We start from the raw sequence: 25,642 nt of genomic DNA on the forward strand, positions 1-25,642 counted from the left end.
GTAAAAACTACAAACACATAGAGGCTAAACAATACACTACTTAATAATGAAGTGATCACTGAAGAAATCAAAGATGAAATCAAAAAATACCTAGAAACATGACAATGGAGACACGACGACCCAAAACCTATGGGATGCAGCAAAAGCAGTTCTAAGAGGGAAGTTTATAGCAATACAAGCCCACCTTAAGAAACAGAAAACATCTTGAATAAACAACCTAACCTTGCACCTAAAGCAATTAGAGAAAGAAGAACAAAAAAACCCCAAAGTTACCAGAAGGAAAGAAATCATAAAAATCAGATCAGAAATAAATGAAAAAGAAATGAAGGAAACGATAGCAAAGATCAATAAAACTAAAAGATGGTTCTTTGAGAAGATAAACAAAATAGATAAACCATTAGCCAGACTCATCAAGAAAAAAAGGGAGAAGACTCAAATCAATAGAATTAGAAATGAAAAAGGAGAAGTAACAACTGACACTGCAGAAATACAAAAGATCATGAGGGATTACTACAAGCAACTCTATGCCAATATAATGGACAACCTGGAAGAAATGCACAACCTGCCAAGACTGAATCAGGAAGAAATAGAAAATATAAACAGACCAATCACAAGCACTGAAATTGAAACTGTGATTAAAAATCTTCCAACAAACAAAAGTCCAGGACCAGATGTCTTCACAGGCGAATTCTATCAAACATTTAGAGAAGAGCTAACACCTATCCTTCTCAAACTCTTCCAAAATATAGCAGAGGGAGGAACACTCCCAAATTCATTCTACGAGGCCACCATCACCTGGATACCAAAACCAGACAAGGATGTCACAAAGAAAGAAAACTACAGGCCAATATCACTGATGAACATAGATTCAAAAATCCTCAACAAAATACTAGCAAACAGAATCCAACAGCACATTAAAAGGATCATACACGTTGATCAAGTGGGGTTTATTCCAGGAATGGAAGGATTCTTCAATATATGCAAATCAATCAATGTGATAAACCATATTAACAATTTGAAGGAGAAAAACCATATGATCATCTCAATAGATGCAGAGAAAGCTTTTGACAAAATTCAGCACCCATTTATGATAAAAACCCTGCAGAAAGTAGGCATAGAGGGAACTTTCCTCAACATAATAAAGGCCATATATGACAAACCCACAGCCAACATCATCCTCAATGGTGAAAAACTGAAAGCATTTCCACTAAGATCAGGAACAAGACAAGGTTGCCCACTCTCACCACTCTTACTCAACATAGCTTTGGAAGTTTTAGCCACAGCAATCAGAGAAGAAAAGGAAATAAAAGGAATCCAAATCAGAAAAGAAGTAAAGCTGTCACTGTTTGCAGATGACATGATACTATACATAGAGAATCCTAAAGGTGCTACCAGAAAACGACTAGAGCTAATCAATGAATTCAGTAAGGTTGCAGGGTACAAAATTAATGCACAGAAATCTCTGGCATTCCTATACACTAAGGATGAAAAATCTGAAAATGAAATCAAGAAAACACTCCCATTTACCATTGCAACAAAAAGAATAAAATATCTAGGTATAAACCTACCTAAGGAGACAAAAGACCTGTATGCAGAAAATTATAAGACACTAATGAAAGAAATTAAAGATGATACAAATAGATGGAGAAATATACCATGTTCTTGGACTGGCAGAATCAACATTGTGAAAATGACTCTACTACCCAAAGCAATCTATAGATTCAATGCAATCCCTATCAAACTACCGATGGCATTTTTCAGAGAACTAGAACAAAAAATTTCACAATTTGTATGGAAACACAAAAGACCCCGAATAGCCAAAGCAATCTTGAGAAAGAAAAACGGAGCTGGAGGAATCAGGCTCCCTGACTTCAGACTATACTACAAAGCTACAGTAATCAAGGCAGTATGGTACTGGCACAAAAACAGAAAGATAGATCAATGGAACAGGATAGAAAGCCCAGAGATAAACCCACGCACATATGGTCACCTTATCTTTGATAAAGGAGGCAAGAATGTACAGTGGAGAAATGACAGCCTCTTCAATAAGTTTTGCTGGGAAAACTGGACAGCTACATGTAAAAGTATGAGATTAGATCACTCCCTAACACCATACACAAAAATAAGCTCAAAATGGATTAAAGACCTAAATGTAAGGCCAGAAACTATCAAACTATTAGAGGAAAACATAGGCAAAACACTCTATGACATAAATCACAGCAAGATCCTTTTTGACCCACCTCCTAGAGAAATGGAAATAAAAACAAAAATAAACAAATGGGACCTAATGAAACTTTAAAGCTTTTGGACAGCAAAGGAAACCATAAACAAGACCAAAAGACAACCCTCAGAATGGGAGAAAATATTTGTAAATGAAGCAACTGACAAAGGATTAATTTCCGAAATTTACAAGCAGCTCATGCAGCTCAATAACAAAAAACAAACAACCCAATCCAAAAATGGGCAGAAGACCTAAACAGACATTTCTCCAAAGAAGATATATAGACTGCCAACAAACACATGAAAGAATGCTCAACATCATTAATCATTAGAGAAATGCAAATCAAAACTACAATGAGATATCATCTCACACCAGTCAGAATGTCCATCATCAAAAAATCAAGAAACAATAAATGCTGGAGAGGGTGTGGAGAAAAGGGAACACTCTTGCACTGCTGGTGGGAATGTGAAACTGGTTCAGCCACTATGGAGAACAGTATGGAGGTTCCTTAAAAAACTACAAATAGAACTACCATATGACCCAGCAATCCCACTACTGGGCATATACCCTGAGAAAAACAAAATTCAAAGAGTCATGTACCAAAACGTTCATTGCAGCTCTATTTACAATAGCCCGGAGATGGAAACAACCGAAGTGCCCATCATCGGATGAATGGATAAAGAAGATGTGGCACATATATACAATGGAATATTACTCAGCCATAAAAAGAAATGAAATTGAGCTATTTGTAATGAGGTGGATAGACCTAGAGTCTGTCATACAGAGTGAAGTAAGTCAGAAAGAGAAAGTCAAATACCGTATGCTAACACATATATATGGAATTTAAGAAAAAAAAAATGTCATGAAGAACCTAGGGGTAAGACAAGAATAAAGACACAGACCTACTGGAGAACGGACTTGAGGATATGGGGAGGGGGAAGGGTGAGCTGTGACAGGGCGAGAGAGAGGCATGGACATATATACACTAACAAACGTAAGGTAGATAGCTAGTGGGAAGCAGCCGCATGGCACAGGGATATCGGCCCGGTGCTTTGTGACCGCCTGGAGGGGTGGGATAGGGAGGGTGGGAGGGAGGGAGACGCAAGAGGGAAGAGATATGGGAACATATGTGTATGTATAACTGATTCACTTTGTTATAAAGCAGAAACTAACACACCATTGTAAAGCAATTATACCCCAATAAAGATGTTAAAAAAAAATAAAATATAAAGAGAATTAGGGGGACTTCCCTGGTGTTGCAGTGGTTAAGAATCTGCCTGCCAGTGCAGGGGACACAGGTTCAAGCCCTGGTCTGGGAAGATACCACATGCTGCGGTGCAACTAAGCCCGTGTCCCACAACTGCTGAGCCTGCGCTCTAGAGCCTGCAAGCCACAAATACTGAGCCCACATGCCACAACTACTGAAACCTGTGTGCCTAGAGCCCATGTTCCACAACAAGAGAAGCCACCACAATGAGAAGCCCATGCACCGCAATGAAGAGTGGCCCCCGTTCGCCACAACTAGAGAAAGCCTGTGTGTAGCAATGAAGACCCAATGCAGCCATAAATAAATAAATAAATAAATTTATTTTAAAAAAAAAAAATTGGGACTTCGCTGGTGGTCCAGTGGCTAAGACTCCATGCTCCCAATGCAGGGGGCCCGGGTATGAACCCTGGTCAGGGAACTAGATCCCAGATGCTGCAACTAAGTGTTTGCATGCCGCAACTAAAGATCCCACGCACCACAATGAAGACCCAATGCAGCCAAAAATAAATTTTAAAAAATGGATATCATCAAAATTAAAAGTATTTTATGTATCAAAGAACACTATCAAGAAAGTGAAAAGAAAACCCAACAGATTGGGGAAAAAATATTTGCAAATTGTATATCTGATAAGGGGCTGGTATCTAGAATATATAAAGAACTCTTACAGCTCAACAGTGAAAAGACAAACAACCTAATATAAAAATGGGCAAAGAGTTCTCCAAAGAAGATATACAAATGGCCAGCGAGCACATGAAAAGCAACTCAACAACATTAGTTATCAAGGAAATGCAACTCATAACCACAATGACACACCACTTTACACCCACTAGGATGAGCAGAATCAAAGAGGGACAATGGAAGGTGGAGGCAAGGATGTGGAGAAATTAGAACCCTCATACACTGTTAGTGGGAATTAAAATGGTATAGCCACTTTGGAAAACAGTCTGGTAATTGCTTAAAAAGTTAAACATAGAGTTACCATATGATCCAGCAATTTCATTTCTAGGCATATGCCTGAGAATTAAAAATGTGTCTACACACAATCTTATATATGAATGTTTACAGCAGCATCACTCACAATAGCCAAAAGTAGGAACAACTTAAATGTCCACCAATTGATGAATGGATAAGTAAAATGTAGTTTATCCATACAATGGTATATTTTTGTCAATAAAAAGAAATGAAGTACTGAGACGTACTACACCACGTATAAACCTTGAAAACATTATGGTAAAGTAAAAAAAGCCAGTTACAAAGACCACATAATATGATTCCTCTTAAAAGAAATATCCATAAGAAATCTATAAAAACAGAAAGTAGACTGGTGGTTGCCTACAGCTGGGAAGACTGGGAGAAATGGAGAGTGATACTAATGGGTAGGTACAGGGCTTCTTTCTGGAATGATGAAAATGTTCTGGAATGTGTCATGATGGTTGCACAACTTTGTGAATATACTGAAAACCACTAAAAGTTGATTTTATGATACATGAATGGTCTCAATTATAAAAAAGCAAAAAAAACCCCAACACACCGAAAGACTAGAAAATTGCTAGTCACTATCTTTCATTTTGGTTTAATTGGTTTTATAAAATAGATGTTTGTCTGTTGTCTGTAGGGGTAACCAGAAAGGGAGGAATGAGAAAGACCAGGATTAATTCTTCATCTAAACTTGGAGGGAGAGACCCCAAGTGGAAAATTAACTGATAGTAACCAAAGAGGAGAGGAAAACATGAGATTAATGAGCTTCTGCAACAAGAGTCTGGAGACCGGTTTGGGTCCAAGAATCCCCTTCTCGTGGTTACCCTAAAATGTAGTACCTTTGGTCCTCTTGAAGTTGTCAAGTTTATACTCTAGACCTTCCACAGCTGACACAGAATGGCTTCTAGGCAACCCCCGCTTTACAGATCTCTTTGAAGGAGAAATCATTTCCTGGTTGAAGAGATTTCTTCGAACTTTGGTCACTTCTGAAAGCATTAAGAAAAAAAGAAAGTCAAATATTATCATTAATAAAAGCCACATGTGGGAAAAGAAAGATATCCAAAACAGAGAATCTGCTTGAGGAAGCTATTTTACAGGCTGACTGCTATATTCACATTTACTAATAGGATTTCCTTAAATAGTACACTCACATGGTATATCAAAACTATTTACTTCCCTGATGGCGCAGTGCTTAAGACTTCACGCTCGCAACGCGGGGGGCCTGGGTTCGATCCCCGGCCAGGGAACTAGATCCCACGTGCATGCCGCAACTAAGGAGCCTGCCTGCCACAACTAAAGGAGCCCACGTGCTGCAAATAAGACCTGGTGCAACCAAATAAATAAATAAATATTAAAAAAAAAACTTAAAAAAAAGTTTTTAGAAACTACTTACATTTGTAAATTTAATTTAAACCCAACCTTTCAGGAATACAAGGAAGGCCCACATCACTTAAATTAGAAGTTTTATTCACTGTAAAATGGACATAATCCTTAAGTGAGAGGTTGGATAATGTAAATCATAGTCCTTTTAATATATCCCAGTGTTACGATATTTTTCTCACATTGGAACTTTTTGCTGCTTTGTATTTCAGCGTCAAGCAGAGAAACTGTTCTTTTCAATCCCAGAGATTTCATTTTTCTTCTTTTGAGTATATTACTAATTTGCTGGGATACAGTAGTCCCTCCCTATCTGCAGTTTCACTTTCCACATTTTCAGTTACCCGCAGTCAACTGCAGTCTGAAAATATCAAATGAAAAATCCCAGAAATACATAAGTCATAAGTTTTAAAGTTGTGTGTCTTTCTGAGTAGTGTGATAAAATCTCATGCCATCCTGCTCTGTCCCACCCAAAACATGAATCATTCCTTTGTCCAGCATATCCCACCCGTTAGGCACTTAGTAGCCAGCTGGGTTATCAGATCAACTGTAGCAGTATAGCAGTGCTATATTCAAGTAACCCTTATTTTACTTAAATACTTCTTGTGTCCCAAAGCACAAAAGTAGTGATGCTGGCAACTTGGATATGCTGAAAAGAAGTCATAAAGTGCTTCCTATAAATAAAAAGTTTCTCAACTTAAGGGAAAAAAAAATTGTATGTTAAGGTTGCTACGATCTATGGTAAGAGTGAATTGTCTATCTGTGAAACTGTGAAGGAAAAATTCACGCTAGTTTTGCTGTCACAACTCAAACTGCAAAAATTATGGCTACAACGCACGAAAGTGCTTAGTTAAGATGGAAAAGGCATTAAATTTGTACAAGATATTTTGAGAAAGACCACATTCATGTAACTTTTATTATAGCATATTGTTATAATTGTTCTATTTTATTATGGTATTGTTAATTCTTACCATGCCTAATTTATAAATTAAACTTTATCATAGGTATGTATGTATAGGAAAAAACACAGTATAGGGTTTGGTACTATCTGAAGTTTCAGGTATCTGAGGGTATTGGAACGTAACCCCTGGATAAGGGGTTGGATAAGGGGGTGGATAAGGGGGGAACTACTATATTTTAAATCCTCTTCCTAACTTCAGAGCATGAGAGTTGTAACCATCTAGACTCAAAGTTAGGAAAAATAGCTGAAGAGTCAGGAAATACTTGACAAAGCCAGCAGGCTAGCATTTTAATCTTAATCTTAAGCAAGATGGCCTGGTGGAGGCTACTCAAAAATTCACCAAGAGTAAAAAAATTCTAATTGCAAGTCACTTAAATAAAAACCAAATAAACCAGGATCCACAAACTGGGAGGAGCCTTTTTTACCCATCAATGACATAAACATTAAGGACGCCAATAATGCACACCAAAGTTTCAAAAAAATGTTTCTCTATCTCCATTATAAAAGCCTCTGTTACCTGCCTTAGGCTGTCTATGAAACTGATTTACGGCCTGACAGCCAAATTTGATCTGTTTTCCATTTTTCCCAAATTTTGGAGAAGTTTAATATCTATAGAAAATTTCAACGTAGAATCATGGTGACTTTGGTGGTGGCTCAGTGGATAAGACTCCACGCTCCCAATGCAGGGGGCCCGGGTTTGATCTCTAGTCAGGGAACTAGATCCCACATGCATGTTGCGACTAAGAGTTTGCATGCCACAGCTAAGGAGCCTGTGTGCCGCAACTAAGGAGCTGGCGAGCTGCAACTAAGACCCAGCACAACCAAATAAATAAATATTAAAAAAAACCAAAACCAAAAAAACACACATAGAACTGTCACTAAAATTCACCAACTGTCAACATTTGTTTTCTCCCTCCATCTCTCTCTCTACGTTTGTACAACTGCCCACCCCAGAACGCTGGAGAGTGAGTTGCAGACATCACAACTCTTCAGTTTCCTGTATTTCAGCATGTATCTCCAAAGAACAAGGGCGTATATCTAAACCATCTTCGAATTTCCTCTCATCGTCTCAGTAATATCCGTTATAGCTTTTTACCCTATATTTAAGACCCAAGCAGGGATCATGTAGTGCACTTATGTCACAGTTAAATTCCTTTTATCTAAACCAGCTCCACTGCCTCTTTTCTTTTTCAGCTTTCATGTTAATGGCATTAAAAAAAAATTTTAGGGCTTCCCTGGTGGCACAGTGGTTAAGAATCCACCTGCCAATGCAGGGGACACGAGTTCGAGCCCTGGTCCGGGAAGATCTCACATGCCACGGAGTAACTAAGCCCGTGCGCCACAACTACCAAGCCCACGTGCCTAGAGCCCATGCTCCACAGGAGAAGCCACCACGAGAAGCCCGCGCATTGCAACGAAGAGTAGCCCCCCGCTTGCCACAACTAGAGAAAGCCCACACACAGCAATGAAGACCCAATGCAGCCAAAAATAAACAAACAAAAAATAAATTAATTAAAAAATTTGAGACCAGTTATTTTACAAAATGCAGTATTTTGAGACCATGTGAACATCCTACTCCTCTAGCACACAGTATATGGACATATTTCATAAACCAACAATTACAAAAAACTATAATTTTTAACTATATGCAACTGCTTAAATATATGTAATCAAAATAAAACTGTCACTGAGTATAACAAGGAAACAAAGTATACCTTGTACCGTTTCTTTCACTGGGGGTGGAGGCTGCTGAAGAGTAGGGTGAGAATTCTCCTGAAAGATGAGAAAATCCAATAAGAAAATTTAAATAGGAATTCATTTAAAAGAATAAAAATTCCACAAGAAACCCTTTGATCCTTGCAATTCCACTTGTAGGAATCTGTAACAGAAATAGTTGTAAAATGCACAAAAACAGGGCCTGGAAATATACACAACAAACTGCCATCAGCGATTACTTCTGAAGAATGGATGGTGAAGAGGCACTAACAGTTAACTTTATATAATTTCAACTTTTAAACGATGTTTCTGTATACCTTTTATAACTAAAACATCAGGGAAACCCCATAATATTAGAGGATGGCTATATACTCTTAGGAACGTCTCTGTATAAAACTGCTATTTGGGGACTTCCCTGGTGGTCCAGTGGTTAAGACTCCGTGCTTCCACTGCAGGGAGTGCTGGTTCGATCCCTGGTTGGGGAACTAAGATCCCACATGCCGTGTGGCGGGCAGAAAAAAAAATACCCACCTGCTATTTATTTGCTATTATAGTAGAGGATTCAAGTGCCTAAACTCAAATGGCATCTAAACAGAGAATTGTTTTTAAAGATTTTGTTGCTGTTTTTTTCAATTATGCCACTGCAATCATTAAAGAATAAACAGCCAAATAGGAGCAGAAACTTAACAAATGATATTCTTTTTTAACCAAAATCAAATCCTGATCTCAGTAAATCTGGTCTTAAAGAAGTTAAGTTTCTAGGCCAATCTGAAACAAAAGTTTTCCAAAAGGAGTGCTAGAAAGGACTGCTAATCGTGTAAAATCTAGTGAGAGAGGTGGTCTGATACCTTTTGGACTTCATACTCTCTGAACAAAATCTCCAAGATATCTAAGATTTGCATCTTATTCACTCATATAAGAAAGTGAACACCACTAACTCTTCCAAAGAAACCCCACCTCCAGTACTAAAGCACAGCTATAAATCTCTAGAAACAAACCACTATTGTAATGATTAATGCTTCTAAAGCTAGTTCTCCTAGAATTTTAACTCTTCTCATAATTCATGCAGTTTAAAAGTTTCAATGCATTTTTTTGTCTCTCTCCTTCTCTTAGTAAGACATTAATTCTACTTAGTAAATAGACTCCAGCTGGATTTCTGTTTTTGCAACTAACAAGTCCTAACATCTACTGCCACAGAAAAATAATTACCACCTGGCTTCAGGACTTTTTTTGTTTGCTTTTGTAACTTGTTATTGACGTAAAACATACTTACTGAAAAGTACTTTCTGATACACAAAGTCCTATTATGATTGTACATTATTTTTCAATGGCTTCTTTTGCTTATGTTATTATTTCATGAGTTTTCTTAACTACATTAAAGATTTTGAATTAACTTATTCATTCCTAACTTTTACTATTTTTTTCCCCTTAATATTACCTCTGTCACACTTTTGGGAAAAATGATTAATATTTAAATTTATATTTCTTTATTCCTTAGATTACAGTTGTAGACACATTCATAAAAATACCTAATTTTATTTCTGTATCCTCCAATGCTCATTTCTTAAAAGTAAAGACACTGTGTTTCATTCTTATTTATTGTATGAACTCAGGCCCAAAGTGATACCACTTTCTATCTCCTGGAAATGACTTACATTTTTCGTAGCTCTCTTGGATACTTTGGGAATTTCAATTTGTCGCAGATTTTGTGAAACCTCTGCAATGCTTTTATGTCTTATTGCATTTTTCCTTTTAAAAATAGAAAGAAACAGTCAATATACACTGAATACAGGTTACAGCTAGTTATATCAGAATGGAACTAGAGTTTAAAATAAAACACTTAAATAAAAGTCGGTTATCTTGAGGTTGCCCTGAACTTACAGTAAAACAAGTCAATCCCAGAATTTCTAAAAGTAACAACTATAAATTTAACTAGTTATGAACACTTAGAGCATCATGGAAAATATACAAAGTAAGCTGAAACCCTAAGCTTATCTCATGGAAGGCTCCTAGTTCTTGGAGACCCCATGTGGAGAGTCAAGAGGGGACTGTGACTACACAATACAAGACTATATATTCCCCAGATAACATAAAGAGTGTCAGATGCTCCTTGTTAAGAACTCTAATAATTGGCTTCTGTGATTCAGACATAAGGGCAACTACTAATTCAATAAATTATAGACAAAGACAACTGGACTATGGCTTAAACATACCCTATACCAGAACTGTAACAGTGCAAGTAATTCCTTTAATTCCTTGAGCTCCTACCTTCTCTTCTTAGCTGATCTGGAACGAAGCTCCTCCAGTTGGTCAGATTCAGTGCCACCCGACACTGACCTATGAGCATTTGACGTAAGAGGCACAGAAAGGGGTGATTTGCTCTCCTGTGTCATGGAGTCATCACTGATAAAATCTGTAGGAAGGACACCAGCCAGCTTCTGAGGAATCACAAATCCTAGGCTGTGGTAAAGATGTCCAAGTATCTTTGGGATTGAATCAATATACCTGTGGAATAGATTGATTAAATATGGAACAGTCAGTCACCATTCCACCCTCTCTACTCCCTTCCTCACCCAGCATGAGAAATAGTCCTTACAATGCTACAATTCTGAGACAATACCTATATAAGTTCTTGGTAAAATTATTTTAAATTTAAATTAGAAGTCATCAAACTTACAATTCCAAAATTTCTTCCAGAAACTTTGCTAGGTATGCCGAATCTTCAGTTAAACACACCATGCGCAGCAAATCTGTCACCTGAAGATTTTAGAAAATTACCACATGGCCTCTGCAGGAAGCTGAATGCATCTACAGCACATCCCCAGTGGCACTAAGCAGCATACTTGCCTCCTCCACTACTTGCTCCATTTCACCTATATGTTCATATACTGAAGGGCACTGCCGACACATCTCCAAATGAAGAAATACCTGGAGCTGGCACCTTGAGAGAAAAAAAAAAAGCTTGGTTATATCTGCTTTGAGTGTCACTTAACTGAAATGAAAGTTCCTTCCTTATGCAGAGATCTGTTTACATAAGAAACAACAACCAAAAAGAAGAGCCATTGCTTTCTAAATAGCAATATGGTTATTAGGTAAACAGGTGTTGCAAACTGAACATTAGAACGTTATAGAGAATCAGCTACAAAAGCCTCTTCAAGCAACTGGCAATCTATTTTAAACTGATATATACTCAGCCATTGAAAAGAAAAATGAAATAATTCAATCTGCAGCAATAGGAATGGACCTAGAGATTATCATACTAAGTGAAGTACGTCAGAAAGAAAAACATACATCACTTATATGTGTGGAATCTGAAATATGACACAAATGAACTACCTATGAAACAGAAACAGACTCAGACACAGAAAACAAACTTATGGTTACCAAAGGGCAAAGGGCAAAGGGCGTGGGGGAGGGATAAATTAGCAGTTTGGGACTAGCAGATACAAACTATATTATATATAAAATAGATAAATAACGACATTGTAAAGCAACTATACTCAAAAATTTTTTAAAAAAGATAAATAAGGTCCTAGTGTGCAGCACAGAGAATTATATTCAAGATCCTGTAATAAACCATAATGGAAAAGAATTTTTTAAAAATGAAAAATTAAATTGATACAAGTAAATCTTGGAAGTTCTGTTTTGGAGTAATGGTTTAAAAAAAAAAAAAGGGGGACTTCCCTGTTGGTCCAGTGGAAAAGAATCCGCCTTACAATGCAAGAGACGTGGGTTCAATCCCTGGTCAGGAAACTAAGATCCCACATGCCGCGGGGCAACTAAGCTCACACGCCACAGCTACTGAGCTCGTGCACCTCAACTAGAGAGCCCACGTACTCTGGAACCCGTGTGCCACAACTAGAAGGAAGCCCACGCACCGCAAGGAAGAGCCCGCATGCTGCAACTAAGACCCGATGCAGCCAAAAATTTTAAAAATCATAATAAATAAATCTTTAAGAAAAATTAAAAAGGTAGTTAATTACTCTCTGACTTTATCGTCTTTATCCAGTTTTCCTACATTCTGTCGAAGACTTTTGCTAGTTTTCAAGAGGTTGTTTCTTACTTGATGTAGGCAGTTCATCTGAAAATACAAAATTACATAGGAGAATATTAATATTAATGCTTATCATTATTTCTAATTTCTTCACAGCTGACTAATGCCCTAAAAAGGGAAGTACATCCTCTTTCTTTCATTTGAATGAAAAATAGTGTAATATTCTTTTATATTTTTTAAAAGAACATGTAGAAAAGTATTTGAGAGCAAGTGGGCATGGATACAGCAAGCCTGCCGATTTGAACTTTCATAAAAGGAAGATTCCATAAAGTAGTGATTGAGAAGTCTAAGCAAAATGAATCAACATTTTAAAGAAATGTTCCAGGTGACTCTAAAGTGCAGCCAGGGTTAAGAACCACTGGCTTAATTCATGCAGCTAACATGCAACTCAGATGAGGACAGAGCTTTCACTGGAAGGGAAGTACATGTAATTACTCCCACTTGGCCCATTTCCTTGATTTCTGCCTTCTCAGTGGACTACGTCCATCTTCCAAGACATAGAATTGTGCTCACCCCCTCACTCATCATTTTTGAAATGTGCACTGCATAACAGATATTTTCCAAGACATATGAGCCAGACCCACCAACAAGCAACTAACATTGTTATGACAAACAACAATATCCGGATTCCCTTACTTCTAATTCCTTGGTGCCTTTGGACTTTAGGAATGCTTTAATGTTTGAGATCATGTTCCGAGCACATGAACACAACACGATTTCTCCTGTGGCCACAGTCTTTTGGTAATTTTCATGTATGTAAGATAGTAGCTCCTCCTCAGTTTTAAAATCTGTGGGAAAAAAAAGTCACATTGATCATCAGACCCAGCTGAAGTCACTGTACTGCTTAAGCCAGTGGTTATAAACTGGGAAGTTTTGCTGCCCAGGGGGACATCTGGCTATGTCTGGGTGGCAGTGACTGGTGGGGAGAGGGAGGGTACTACTGGCATCTAATGGGGTGGAGGCCAGGGATGCTGCTAAACATCTTATAGTTCACAGAGGATTACCTGGTCCAAAATGTCAAAAATGCTGAGGTTGAAAAGTTCAGAGATAGTGATTAATTTTAAGGGTTTGCAAATCACGTGTACATGTTATAAATTTAAGGATAACCAGTAATGGAGAAGAAATAAACTATACAAACCTAGCAGAAAGGAAAAAGATGCATAAAGAAAACTTGATTAATCCCATAGCCTGCTATAAAGGAAAAAAACAATTGAAAGCACAAAATAAGACACTAAAATACACCCTAGCTTATCAGTAATCATAATAATTATAAATATTTATTTTACGAATACACTTGCTGGTTAAATAAAAGATAGAAACTGTCAGGTTGGGTTTAAAAAAAAAATTATGCTATTTACAAAAGACATACCCAAAACACATGACAAAGAAACATTGGAAATAAAGGAATAGAGGTATAATCACAAGGAAAACATAAATGATTTTGTATGGACCTAAAAAGAAAGCCTCAAAATATATGATGCAAAAATTGGCAGAACTGCAAGGAAATTTAGACATCTACATGGTGGAAGACTATAATACAATCATCTCAGTTATAGATTCTTTTAAGTAGAAAAAAATTAATAAGGATTTTGAATATTCAAATATTAAGATGAATATGTATGGAACCAAGTACCCCAAAATTAGAGAATACACATTATTTTCAAGTACACATGGAATATTAACAAAACAATCACATATTAGGCCATAGAGTTTCCACAAATATTAAAGATTCAATATCTTACAGAACACATTGTGCACAGTCCAAAAAAATTAAAAGCTAATTACAAAAATAAAACACTCCTTTCTATTACAGATGTCAGAAAATATTTAGATGTATCAATGAAAACAGAATATAGCGAACTTATATAATGCAGCTAAATTTATACCTAAAGGAAAATTTATAGACAAATTATCTTTTTAAAGAAAAGTTCAAAAACCGAATTAGCTAAGGGTCCAACACAAGAAATAACACAAAAGAGTAAATCCAAATAATAAAGAAGGCAACAATAAAGATAAAAACAGAAATGAATTAAGTAGGAAAAAAAGAAATGAGAGAGCAACAAAAACAAAGATGATTCAAGAAAATAAAACAAATTCAAAATACTATTAAGAGATAAGGTTTAAGTTCAATTTTTCCATAAACATATCCAGTTATTCCTGCACCATCTGTTGAAGATTATCCTTGTCCTGTTGAATTGTTGGGGGCACTACTGTCAAATATCAATTTACCACTGTTGTGCAGGTCTATTTCTGGAAAGGATCTAGTCCAGAAATTATGCTAATGCCACACTGTCTTGCATTACTGTTAATTTTGCTCTCCCATCTGCATTCTGGTATACCATACTAGCTCATCGAAGATGTGCTATCTCACTCAAACTGATTATCATCTATGATCCAGTATTCCACAAGAAAAAAAAAATGTTTAAAGAAGCAGAAAACTTTCATTCCAGAATTTTCAAAAGGACTCAAAGGTGACATCAGGTAATTATCGCCCAAAGTTCATAAGCCATTGTCACAATCACCCCACAGTACTGGCACTGTCAGTGTGAGCTAAGAATGTACCCTGAGAATGAGAAACATACTGTAATTCAATCCATTTTTAAATAAGAAAAAAGAATAAATAGGAAAATAAAAGCTACTGGACTAAATTCTTCTGCCTGACTTTGAAAGACCTCAATAATCTAACCCTAGATTATTCACGAACCTTTTCCCTTCTCTTCATTCACAAATGTATAAAACTTCTTTAACCACTTAAAGGGCCAAGACCCAGCCCTTCTTTGTGACTATGCTTATGCTAATCCTCCATCTAGCACACACTTCTTTTACCTTTCTGCCTTCTAAACTCTGCTCATTCTTCAAAGTCTAACCTGGGCTCCACTGGCTCCGTAAAAGCCTTCTCAGCCTGTTCTGCTCAAGACTGGACTTTCCCTTTCTTGACTCCTAGTATGTCTTTACTTCCAAAATGAACAAGTATTTTCTGTTACAGTCTCTTGGCTCTCTTACGTATTCATTTTACCAATTCGTTGTGTATATGTATGTGTATATATATATATATATGTTCATTATTATTCTTTGTAGCTGGATCATAAATCTAAGGCTATCTTATTTACTGTACTCCCCATAACACACTTGTGGACATACAGTAGATAGCCAATAAATGTTCATTAAGCGAGGGATATGATTAAAACTTAAAAATATGAGAGTACAGAAGAGTAAACATGAATTTAGATACCAAAATGCAATGGAACTGAGGAATACCTTTAGGTTTAGAACTTCTTAGTGTTCTTCCTTTGTTTCCCAAGTTATCTGCTGTTCTTCCATTGGCTATCTTTTGGATCCCTTTCTCCCCAGCTGTGTCTGGACTGCCATCTGGATGTAACTTCTGAGCCTTTACATTCAGTCTTGCAACATTCAACATCTTTAAGGAACGGCACATGGTATTCATCTTCTGCCTCACTGGAGTACGAGGGACACCTCCTACCAAAACGACATCGTGGGAAGGAAAGTAAAATAACTTTTACTTCTGTGGAAACAAGAACTACTTTAATTCAGATGAAATATTCTGTGAAGGAGTATTGAAATGAAGTATATCCATTCAGAATGATCTGAATTAGGTAGTTCTTGCATCTCTTTCTACCTACAACACAGGGTAGAAAAGAGCTCTTTTTTAAACTGAAGTTTAGGAACTAAATATCTCAAGGTGGTTAGATGATTTTTACATCTAATGCCAAACAGACAACAGACAAATGCCGAACTGACTCATTTTGGTGTTACCCAGTAGTCACAGAGTTGTGATGAAACTCTTTTGAAAGGCAATTAAGCAGTCTGCATCCAGAGCTCCCTTTTCCATGAATAACTTGTTCATGGAAACTTATACTAAGGAAATCACTCAAAGGTAAATCATATGCATGATGTACACTATAGTATTATTTATAATGGTAAAAACTGAAAACAATCTACATGTTCAACAACATAAGAAATTTGCAAATTTTGTTAAGCAATGAGGTAACTAAAAAAGCAAAGTAGTAGATAAACAAGTAATTATAAGCAGCACACAAAGTTGTATTTAAATTTCTATTATAACTAAAAACAAAAATGGTTTAATTCATTAAGAAGGTAGAAAAAAAAGAAGGTAGGATTGTGGGAGATTTTTAAAGTCACTACTGTACTAATATAATTACTTTAAAATATGAAATATAAGAACGTGTCCTTCTTTATTCAGTTACCATTTCAACTTCATTTTAAGGAATATCAATCTTTTAAAACACACTGTCAAAAAAGACTGTAAGAAACAGCCTTTCTATGTGCTTACGCTTCTTTTTGCTGTCTTCTTGATTGGACACAGTATATTCTTCACGAGACTTTCTCTGGTAGAGCTCAGAGAGGCAACGTGTCAATTCACTTTCAGTTTTGGAAGGCTCTTCCTTATTAGATGACGCAGCCTGTAGTAACCTGTGAATAAGTCAAGATGTCTAGTACAAAGTTGAAATTCTGATTTTCCAAAATGCTTTAAAAACAGCAACAACAATATTCATTATCCTTTTAAAAGCTAATCAAAAGATGTCTCCACAAGATGCCTTCACAAGTATTTTTTCTCAGGAGGGAAAATGTCCCTCTTCTCATTTATGATTTGTACAAATTCAGGGGCAGAAGCTACCTGTTCACAAAACCATTAATGTATTATTACATACAGTATTGACTTTTATTAATAAGATTCTTCATGTCCTAGGGTACATGTCTAATTATGCTAACTATTTCACTCACTTCTGGGCTTCCACAATTTTTACCCAGTTTCCATATATTAAAGTACAAGATGATGTAATACAGTGTAGTGAGTATCAGAATAACTTTTGAATAATTATTTCACACTCTAGTAAACTAATTTGGGATTGATGAGCAGGGAAAGAAATAGGGCAGGGGAGATGATTAGTTATTAACTGCTTTCCCGCCTACAGCTAAATATCAGTCACTAAGGAAATAATGAAAATAGCACAACTTTCAAAATGTATTATTTCTATTTCATTATCTTCCATTATCTGATATCATCTGACTTAAAAGTAGGAGAAAGTTATGGTGCCATTAGTTGAATTAGTTCATACCAGCAGCAGGTCTGAAGCAGCCTAATTCTCCTAAGTGTGCTGGTATTTCCTTGAGCAGTGAGGGTTGCTTTTTCCCCCCCGTTAATTTACTGTATCTGCTTCAGATTTTTTTTTAAATAAAATTAAGCATTCATGGACACAGAGAAAGCCTCACCCAATTTCTTCCCATCCCTTCCTCCCAGAGGTATTCCTAGATTCGTGTGTACCTTATTTACAGAGACATATATATGTAACAAAACGAACAAACTGCTGTTTCATATGTTGTAAATCTTATGAAAATGGTATCATACAACACCATCCTTTGGCAATTTTGTTTGCACTCAACATATTTTTCACGTGTTGCTCTGGTTTATTCAGTTTTACTAATCTACGTATAATATTCTATTGTATAACTATACTGTAATTTATTTATCCATTTCCCTGCTGAGAGTCTGCTAGTCCTTTCCACTGGAAATGAATATTCTAGCACAGCTCTCCTTGTGTTTGTGCAAAAATTTCTTCAGTGCAGACACCTAAAAGTAGAATTGCTGAGTGTCAGAGTATGTGAAGTTTCTGTTTTACTAGGAACATTGTTCTCTAAAATGGTTGTAACCATTTCACACTTCTACCATCTAAAATGTGCTCATTTCCCCACATGCTAATTTTTCACAATCTAATAGTTATAAAATAGAATCTGGTGGGTTTTTCCATGTTGTGGTTTTAATTTCCATTTGCCTATGCTGAGTATCTTTCCAAATTACTGCTCTGTTGGATTTCTTCATATGAACTGCTTGTTCACAATTTTTTTTTAATTTATTTTATTTATTTATTTTTGGCTGCATTGAGTCTTTGTTGCTGAGCATGGGCTTCCTCTAGTTGCGGCAAGCGGGGGCTACTCTTCATTGCGGTGCGCAGGCTTCTCATTGCGGTGGCTTCTCTTGTTGCAGAGCATGGGCTCTACGTGCACGGGCTTCAGTAGTTGTGGCGTGTGGGCTCAGTAGTTGTGGCTTGTGGGCTCTAGAGCGCAGGCTCAGCAGTTATGGCACATGGGCTTAGGTGCTCTGCAGCATGTAGGGATTGAACCCGCGTCCCCTGCATTGGCAGGTGGATTCTTAACCACTGTGCCTCCAGGGAAACCCTGCTTGTTCACATTCTTTGCCCAAGTTTCTATTGGATTTCTTATATTTAGGAGATCTGTACTAATTTGGATACTAATGCTTTGCTGGTTATATGGATTACAGCTACCCGAGTCTATGACTAGTCTTCATCATATAAACATTTTAAAATTCATTATAGTCATATATGTTCCTTCATGCTTTGAATTTTTTAGGTCTTATTTGAGAAATCCACCCTTAGCCTAATCTTCTTCTCTAGTGTTTCTCCTTCTTACAATTTTAAAGTGTTTACTTTTCATGTTTGGTTTTTCAGTTTATTTGGAATTTATCATTATGTATGCTGTGAAGTAGAAATCTAATTTTTTATCTTTTTTGTTCTGGATAGCCAATCATCAACACCACCATTTACTGAATAGTCAATTCTTTCCCTGCTGCTTCTACTCCACTGGTCTATCTGTTGATCCTTGCACCGATACCACACTATGTTATTTACTACAGCTTTATGGTAAATTTTGCTATCTCATATGAGAAGGTGTACCTGTTATGCTCTTAGTCTTTTGGAGCTGTACCATGTCCATGAATCAGAAGACTCATTATTATAAGATGTCAATTCTTCCCAAATGGACCTATAAGCTCAATACACACTCAATCAAAAATCCTAGCGGGCTTTTTTTGGGTGTGTGGAAACAGGCTGATTCTAAAATTTACATGGAAATGCAAAGGGTCCAAAATAGCCAAAGCAATTCTGAGAAAAAAAAAGAACAAAGTTGAGAGGACACAGACTACCTGATTTCAGTACTCAAGATAATGTGTTATTAACATAATTTCTGGACTAGACTCTTTCCAGAAATAGACCTGCACGTTGGTGGTCAACTGATTTTGACAAAGGTGCCACAGTGATTGAGAAAAAGATTGTCTTAACAAATGGAGTTGGAACAACTGGGTATCTTTATGGAAAAAAATAAACCTCAACTTCTTAATATTTTGAATTTCTGCCATATCTTTTACATTTCCAATATTATTTATGACTGCTCATACAAGTAGCTCAATCTTGCTATAGATTATTTTACTTGGCTTCTCAAAGAATCATCTTTTGTTTCTCTTGACTTCTATTTATTATTTTTAATATTGCCTTCTTTTTTTAATTTTTGGGTTTACTCTCTTGTATTAAGTGTGTCAGTCTCAGCTAATTGGTTTTTAATTTTTCTCTTCAAAAGATACTTTAAATTTTCCTTTAAGTATAAATTTAACTGCATTATTCAAGTTTGCTATTTTCCTTTTTTATTGAGATTTAATACTAAATATTTTCTGACATCTATGAGTGTATTTTGTTTTCGTAATTAACTTTTTCTAAATTTTTAGTTCTGATAAAATACACAACATAAATTTATCATCTTAATCACTCTTAAGTACATAGTTCAGTGATATTAAGTATATTCATAATACCATCATCTCCATCCATCTCCAGGATTCATCTTGTAAAACTGAAACTCTAGGGGCCTCCCTGGTGGCACAGTGGTTGAGAGTCCGCCTGCCAATGCAGGGGACACGGGTTCGTGCCCCGGTCCAGGAAGATCCCACATGCCACGGAGTGGCTAGGCCCGTGAGCCATGGCCACTGAGCCTGCGCATCTGGAGCCTGTGCTCGCGACAGGAGAGGCCCCAACAGTGAGAGGTCCGCGTACCGCAAAAATAAAAAAAAAAACAAACCCTGAAACTCTATACCCATTAAACAATATTCTCCATTTGTAATTAGTTTTTAATATTATTGGACTGTACTCAGAAAGGGTGGTCTGTTAAAAACAACAACAAACTCACATGCAGATAACTGAGAGCTGACTTCAATAATCAATACCCAGAGAAAAAAATAAGTTTTACCAAAATGACTCCATCAAATTTGAACTGGCACCACTAAAGTTAGAGCAAGGAAACCACTTCTCCACAACAGAGGAATTCCAGGGAGCTGTGCGGCCAAGCTCCTGCTGGGCCCATTCTGGAGTAGGCGGAGCTACAGAAACAAAGAAGCAGAGATGGAAGAGGAAAAGAGGCATTAGAAGCAAAGCAGAGAATTCCAAGCACTTGCTCCTCCCTTGGACTGACTGCATTCTTCTAAAGGACATCATTAACAATGTTCCTTCAGCTGCACCCCCAATCCCAACAGGCCTATGTTGTCTATGAAAAATGCGCAAACACAGGCTTCCTGAATGTTCCTCAAACACACCAGACACACAAACCTTGGCACTTACTGTTGCTTCTACAATGTTCTCTCCCTATCACTTCCTTCAAAGCCTTTGCTCAGATATCACTTTTTTAACAAGGCCTGTTTAAAATTACAACCCTCCTATTCTTTTTTCTCTGCTTTATAACTATAGCACTTAACTCTTTCAAACATACTATATAATTTCCTTATTTAACTTATTGTCTTGTCTCCCCTGACTAGATAAGTTTCTTAACAACAGAGACCTTTGTCTATTTTCTTCTCTAATGTACTCCCAGCCCCTGGAACAGAGCCTGACATACAGCAGGCACTCAATAAATCTATTGAGTAAATGTGAATGGAAGAACTATCAAATTGATTATATCTATCTAGCATAAATAAGGTTTGTATCATATCAGTAACAGTGCAAAAAGTGGAAGACAGAATCATAACAGTTTTACATGTAGTCTTTATTAAACATATTAAAAAATACCCTCGATTTCAAAATGGTTTCACAGAGCCTTTGGCCTCCTCAGAATTGCTTCAGGATTTCTATAAATAATGATTTAAAGTGCCAGAAATATTGTAGACTACTTTTATCTGTTTTATAACAGATATTGGGCTCTACTAAGAGCACATTGAAAAAAAGTTATGTTGCTAGAAAAGATGGTAAACCACTAACCTAGAGTATGGTAGTTATTGCTTCAGAAGCTTACCTGAGGTAGCAGGATCTTCAAGTGAATTGTGAATCTGATTCAATACACCATCCACAACCTCAGAAAAAAGGGAAGCTGAATCCTGGGGGCTCTCTGCCACAACTGTTTGGAGAAAATGTCTTTGAAATTCAGTCTCCTTGGTGTGGAACACAGTGAGAATTGTAGCACTGGCAGAGAAGGGGGAAATAACTCCAGTGATGGGGGGCCAGCCTTCACCAGGGTCCACACTGGTAACCTACATAAAAAGATCTAATTAGTTGGGAATATTGTTGACATATGTCTAAAAAGGCATGTAGTTTAGTAAAAGACAGAATGATAGTTTCACCCAATGATTAATATAAAAGAGAAAACTGGAAAAGACAGACTTCACGGATATTAGTGCTAGCATTGAATTTACTGATCATCTAATCCTAATCCCTCAATTTACAGATAAGAAAAGCCTAAGGTTATTAGGAATATTTACTAAGCACTTATTATGTACTTATTATAACTCAATGGATTCTCATAACCACTCTGAAGTAAAAATGATTATTATCAGAACTTCCCTGACGGTTCAGTGGTTAAGACTCTGTGCTTCCACTGCAGGGAGCACGGGTTCCATCCCTAGTTGAGGAACTAAGATCCTGCATGCCATGAGGCACAGCAAAAAAAAAGAGATTATTTTCCCCATTTTATAGAGGAGGAATTGAGGTTGAGGAATAAGCAACCTGTTTGTCACCCAGTTAATAAGAGGCAGAAGCCAAGAGTGTATGAATTTGAAACCCATGCTCTTAACCAAGAATCAATTCTACCACTTAAGGGGATTTATTCAGATCACATGGTGGGCAGCAGAGCTGTGATCTAATCCAGGTCACCTGACGCCCTGACTCCAGTGCTCTGTCAGAGCACACAACTCTTAGAATAACAACTGTCCAAATGACTACCCAGTTTTTCTCTGGAATGTTTTACAGTGGAATCCAGAAGATAAAAGCTTTCTGAGCTTACAAAAGCAAAAGGCAAAGTAAGGTAAGGAATTACTGGTAGTTAAAAAATTAGCATCACCTTTATATCAAATCTGGGTATGTATGTATTCCTTTTCAGAAGATATTACTAAATTTATATCAAATCTGGGTATGTATGTATTCCTTTTCAGAAGACATTACTAAATTTGTATAACTACTGGACACTAGTATATCTAATTTTACAATGTAGAGTTTTTTTAAAAATGAAATATATTTATTACGTAAAAGTAATAAATACACAATGCAACATTTAAAAAATGAGAAACCACCCATCACTTCACTGCCCTAATATAATCATTCCATTTGGCTCACTGCCTCTTCCCTATGTGAATATAATTTGGTTTAATTGGATTCAAGGTACATGCAATTTTTATAAGCTGTTTCTTCACTAATGAGCATTGTCACGATGCTATAAGACTTGCAAAAATATCATCTGTTTCACTGAGACTGTATTATGTAGGGCACTCCTTGGCATTTCATAAATGCACTTATTTCACTTTACCAGTGTGTTATTAGACCAGAATAACTTGCCACGTGGAAGATACCTACCAGATGTAATTCTTCAGCAGTCAGCCTGTTTACCAGCTGCTGAAATAACATCCTTTGAGTTGATTTGTTATCCTCTGGACTTTGTAGCATCCAGCTATCAGTGCCCAAAGTGCAGCTTGTTGGGAGGGACCACTGGGTCACTGTGCCTTTTAGAAAAATTCTGACTGGTTTCTGAAAATGTCTCTGATGTATGGCCAAGGGCTCTAGAGTAACTGTCCATGTTTCTTGATCTTGAATCTCTTTGCCTGTTAGAAATAAAGAATATTGAAATTCTAATATAAGAAGTAGCTCCTAATAAGAGATTTAATAGTAAGAAAAAAAATTAGATTGCCAGCCGAGGTACTAGTATTGTCACTTAGTTCACCCTTCAACCCTCATTCTACTGCTATCATAGTTAAGTTCATTCAGTTTTATAGGAAAAGCTGTATTTGACTGGAATTACAATGGTGTGACTTGATATCAGAACTTCTCAATTATGACTTAGAAATAAGTATTCAAGCAGTACAAACACACACAAAAGCCACTGCTTCTTAAATCCATAAAATACAGTGCATCCTATCTTACGAGTTTAAATTCTAAAGACCATGTAAGACAAAACTGCTTTCCATGAAGAGAGATGAGGTTCCCTTAACATCTTTCTTTCACTACCAAGCAGTGTTTCCCAGCTTTAGTAAAATCCTGGCTGAAAGTTTCAAAACTACTCTTGAAATTTCCTTAAATTGTCCATAGTGTATAATATAGTTTTATGTACATATCTCTATATGGTATTATTTATGTGACTACATAATGATTCAGAAATTAGATTCACTATATAGCAAATCATATGATAAAGCAAATTTATGAAGATTCCGACATGCTGGCTCTTCCTGGTACCAGGCACCATTTTCTGCTTCAATTGACTAATTTGTTATTTCTTCTCTGAGTCAATCACTGATTTTCTATGATCTTCAATTTATCAATCTCTTTTATGAAGCAGTGAAACCTTACTACCCATTTGCTTGGGCACCTGAACAATATTATCCTTCTTTGCAAAAAGTTGGGAAACTCTTTAAAAGCATTCACTTGTCCTTTTTACATGGGCTTACAGTTGTACCAAACTTTAGTCCTTTCCTGTGGTATCTCTGATTTTGCTTAGATATCTTTCAATGACAAGCGTTAATGGAATGCCTAGGCTGCTGGAAATTCTAAATTCTAAAGAATTCATGGGCCTGACTTGCAGAAATGAATGAAACCCAGACCAACCACCCCATCACCACTCCTCCCCCGCCCCGGCCCCAAGTATTATTTGCTTACCTTCAACAGGGAAAAATAATGTTCCTTCCACCCGTGGAAATGAGGCTTCATACTCAGGAGAATTATAGAGCAAACAGTTTAAAGTGGAATCAGTTGGCAGAGTTGAAATCCATGAAGAGAGGTGAGGTTCCCTTGACAGCTTTCTTTCACTACCAAGCAGTGTTTCCCCAGCTTTAGTAAAATCCTGGCTGAAAGTTTCAAATGGCAAGACAGTGCCTCCTACATGGTGGAGCAGTTCACATACTGTCCAGTACCCAAGGTGGTCCGGAGATTCCCACAACTAAAATAAAAATTACAAAGAATCTTGGGTTATTGTAAGTTAGGCATTCATAAAGCTAAGGGAAATCAGGAGAAAGTAAAGTTGATATGTACATTAAAGGATCAAATTACACAATTAATGTATTTGTTGAACCAAACACAAATAATGGCCAGCATCCCATTACTTGCATAACTGCTATATAATATGCCTTGAATAACTGCTATATAATATGCCTTCAAGAAAGCACCTATTTAGTGAAAATAGCACTTCAATTCTATCTTCTGTCAAGGAACAGAAGTGATGCAACTCACGAGGGATAAATCATAAAACGTTAGAAGGAATGCAAAGTCATTACACATTAATAAAAAAAAATCGTCCTCCACAACACAACAGCGGCCAAGTGTCACAGGAGAGAGGCAGGAGCACCTCCCTTAGAAGGTGATCACCAGAGACTCACCCACCCTGCCCACACCCACGGGTCTGTGTGGAGACCAAACAGGTCTTCTCAGTTCTATCTTCAGTGTTTTCACTAAACTCTGGACTCTTACTGAAGCTTACAGAGTCTGTGCTCTGCCTCCAATCTTTCCTTTGTTTTAAGAAGTATTCTTCGAAACTACATATCCAATCATGCTACTTCTGTAAAAACTCTGAAGGGCTTCCCACTGCCCTACAGTATAGCCATAAAGCCCTTTACAACCCAGCTCTAAACAATATTTCCAAACACATTATCCTTCCCTCACCCATCCCTACCTTCCAGGCACACCGAACCATTTGCTGTTTCCTGAACATGCCACATTTTACAATGCTTCCATGTTTTTGCTAGTTCTGTTTGCTGTGTATTCCCCTTCCATCTTCACCAAC

General features: G+C 36.9%; 1 protein-coding gene across 2 annotated transcripts in view; it reads right to left on the bottom strand.

Annotated features, from left to right (window-relative positions):
* The window catches only part of TICRR (TOPBP1 interacting checkpoint and replication regulator), a 51,784-nt gene that overhangs the window by 21,345 nt on the left and 4,797 nt on the right, over positions 1-25,642 (bottom strand). For both annotated transcript variants that reach the window (XM_079907344.1, XM_079907343.1), the window contains exons 2-15: positions 24,523-24,802; positions 23,230-23,474; positions 21,680-21,914; positions 20,645-20,774; positions 16,887-17,026; positions 15,833-16,051; positions 13,211-13,362; positions 12,504-12,601; positions 11,368-11,461; positions 11,198-11,277; positions 10,789-11,025; positions 10,176-10,269; positions 8,520-8,577; positions 5,306-5,452 (exon numbers count right to left, since the gene is read on the bottom strand). In XM_079907344.1, coding sequence (XP_079763470.1) covers positions 5,306-5,452; positions 8,520-8,577; positions 10,176-10,269; positions 10,789-11,025; positions 11,198-11,277; positions 11,368-11,461; positions 12,504-12,601; positions 13,211-13,362; positions 15,833-16,051; positions 16,887-17,026; positions 20,645-20,774; positions 21,680-21,914; positions 23,230-23,474; positions 24,523-24,802 — 2,209 coding nt within the window. The remainder of the gene's footprint in view (positions 1-5,305; positions 5,453-8,519; positions 8,578-10,175; positions 10,270-10,788; positions 11,026-11,197; positions 11,278-11,367; positions 11,462-12,503; positions 12,602-13,210; positions 13,363-15,832; positions 16,052-16,886; positions 17,027-20,644; positions 20,775-21,679; positions 21,915-23,229; positions 23,475-24,522; positions 24,803-25,642) is intronic.

This window comes from Stenella coeruleoalba (assembly GCF_951394435.1).
Source record: "Stenella coeruleoalba genome assembly, chromosome: 2".
In the NCBI taxonomy this organism is placed as follows: domain Eukaryota; kingdom Metazoa; phylum Chordata; class Mammalia; order Artiodactyla; family Delphinidae; genus Stenella; species Stenella coeruleoalba.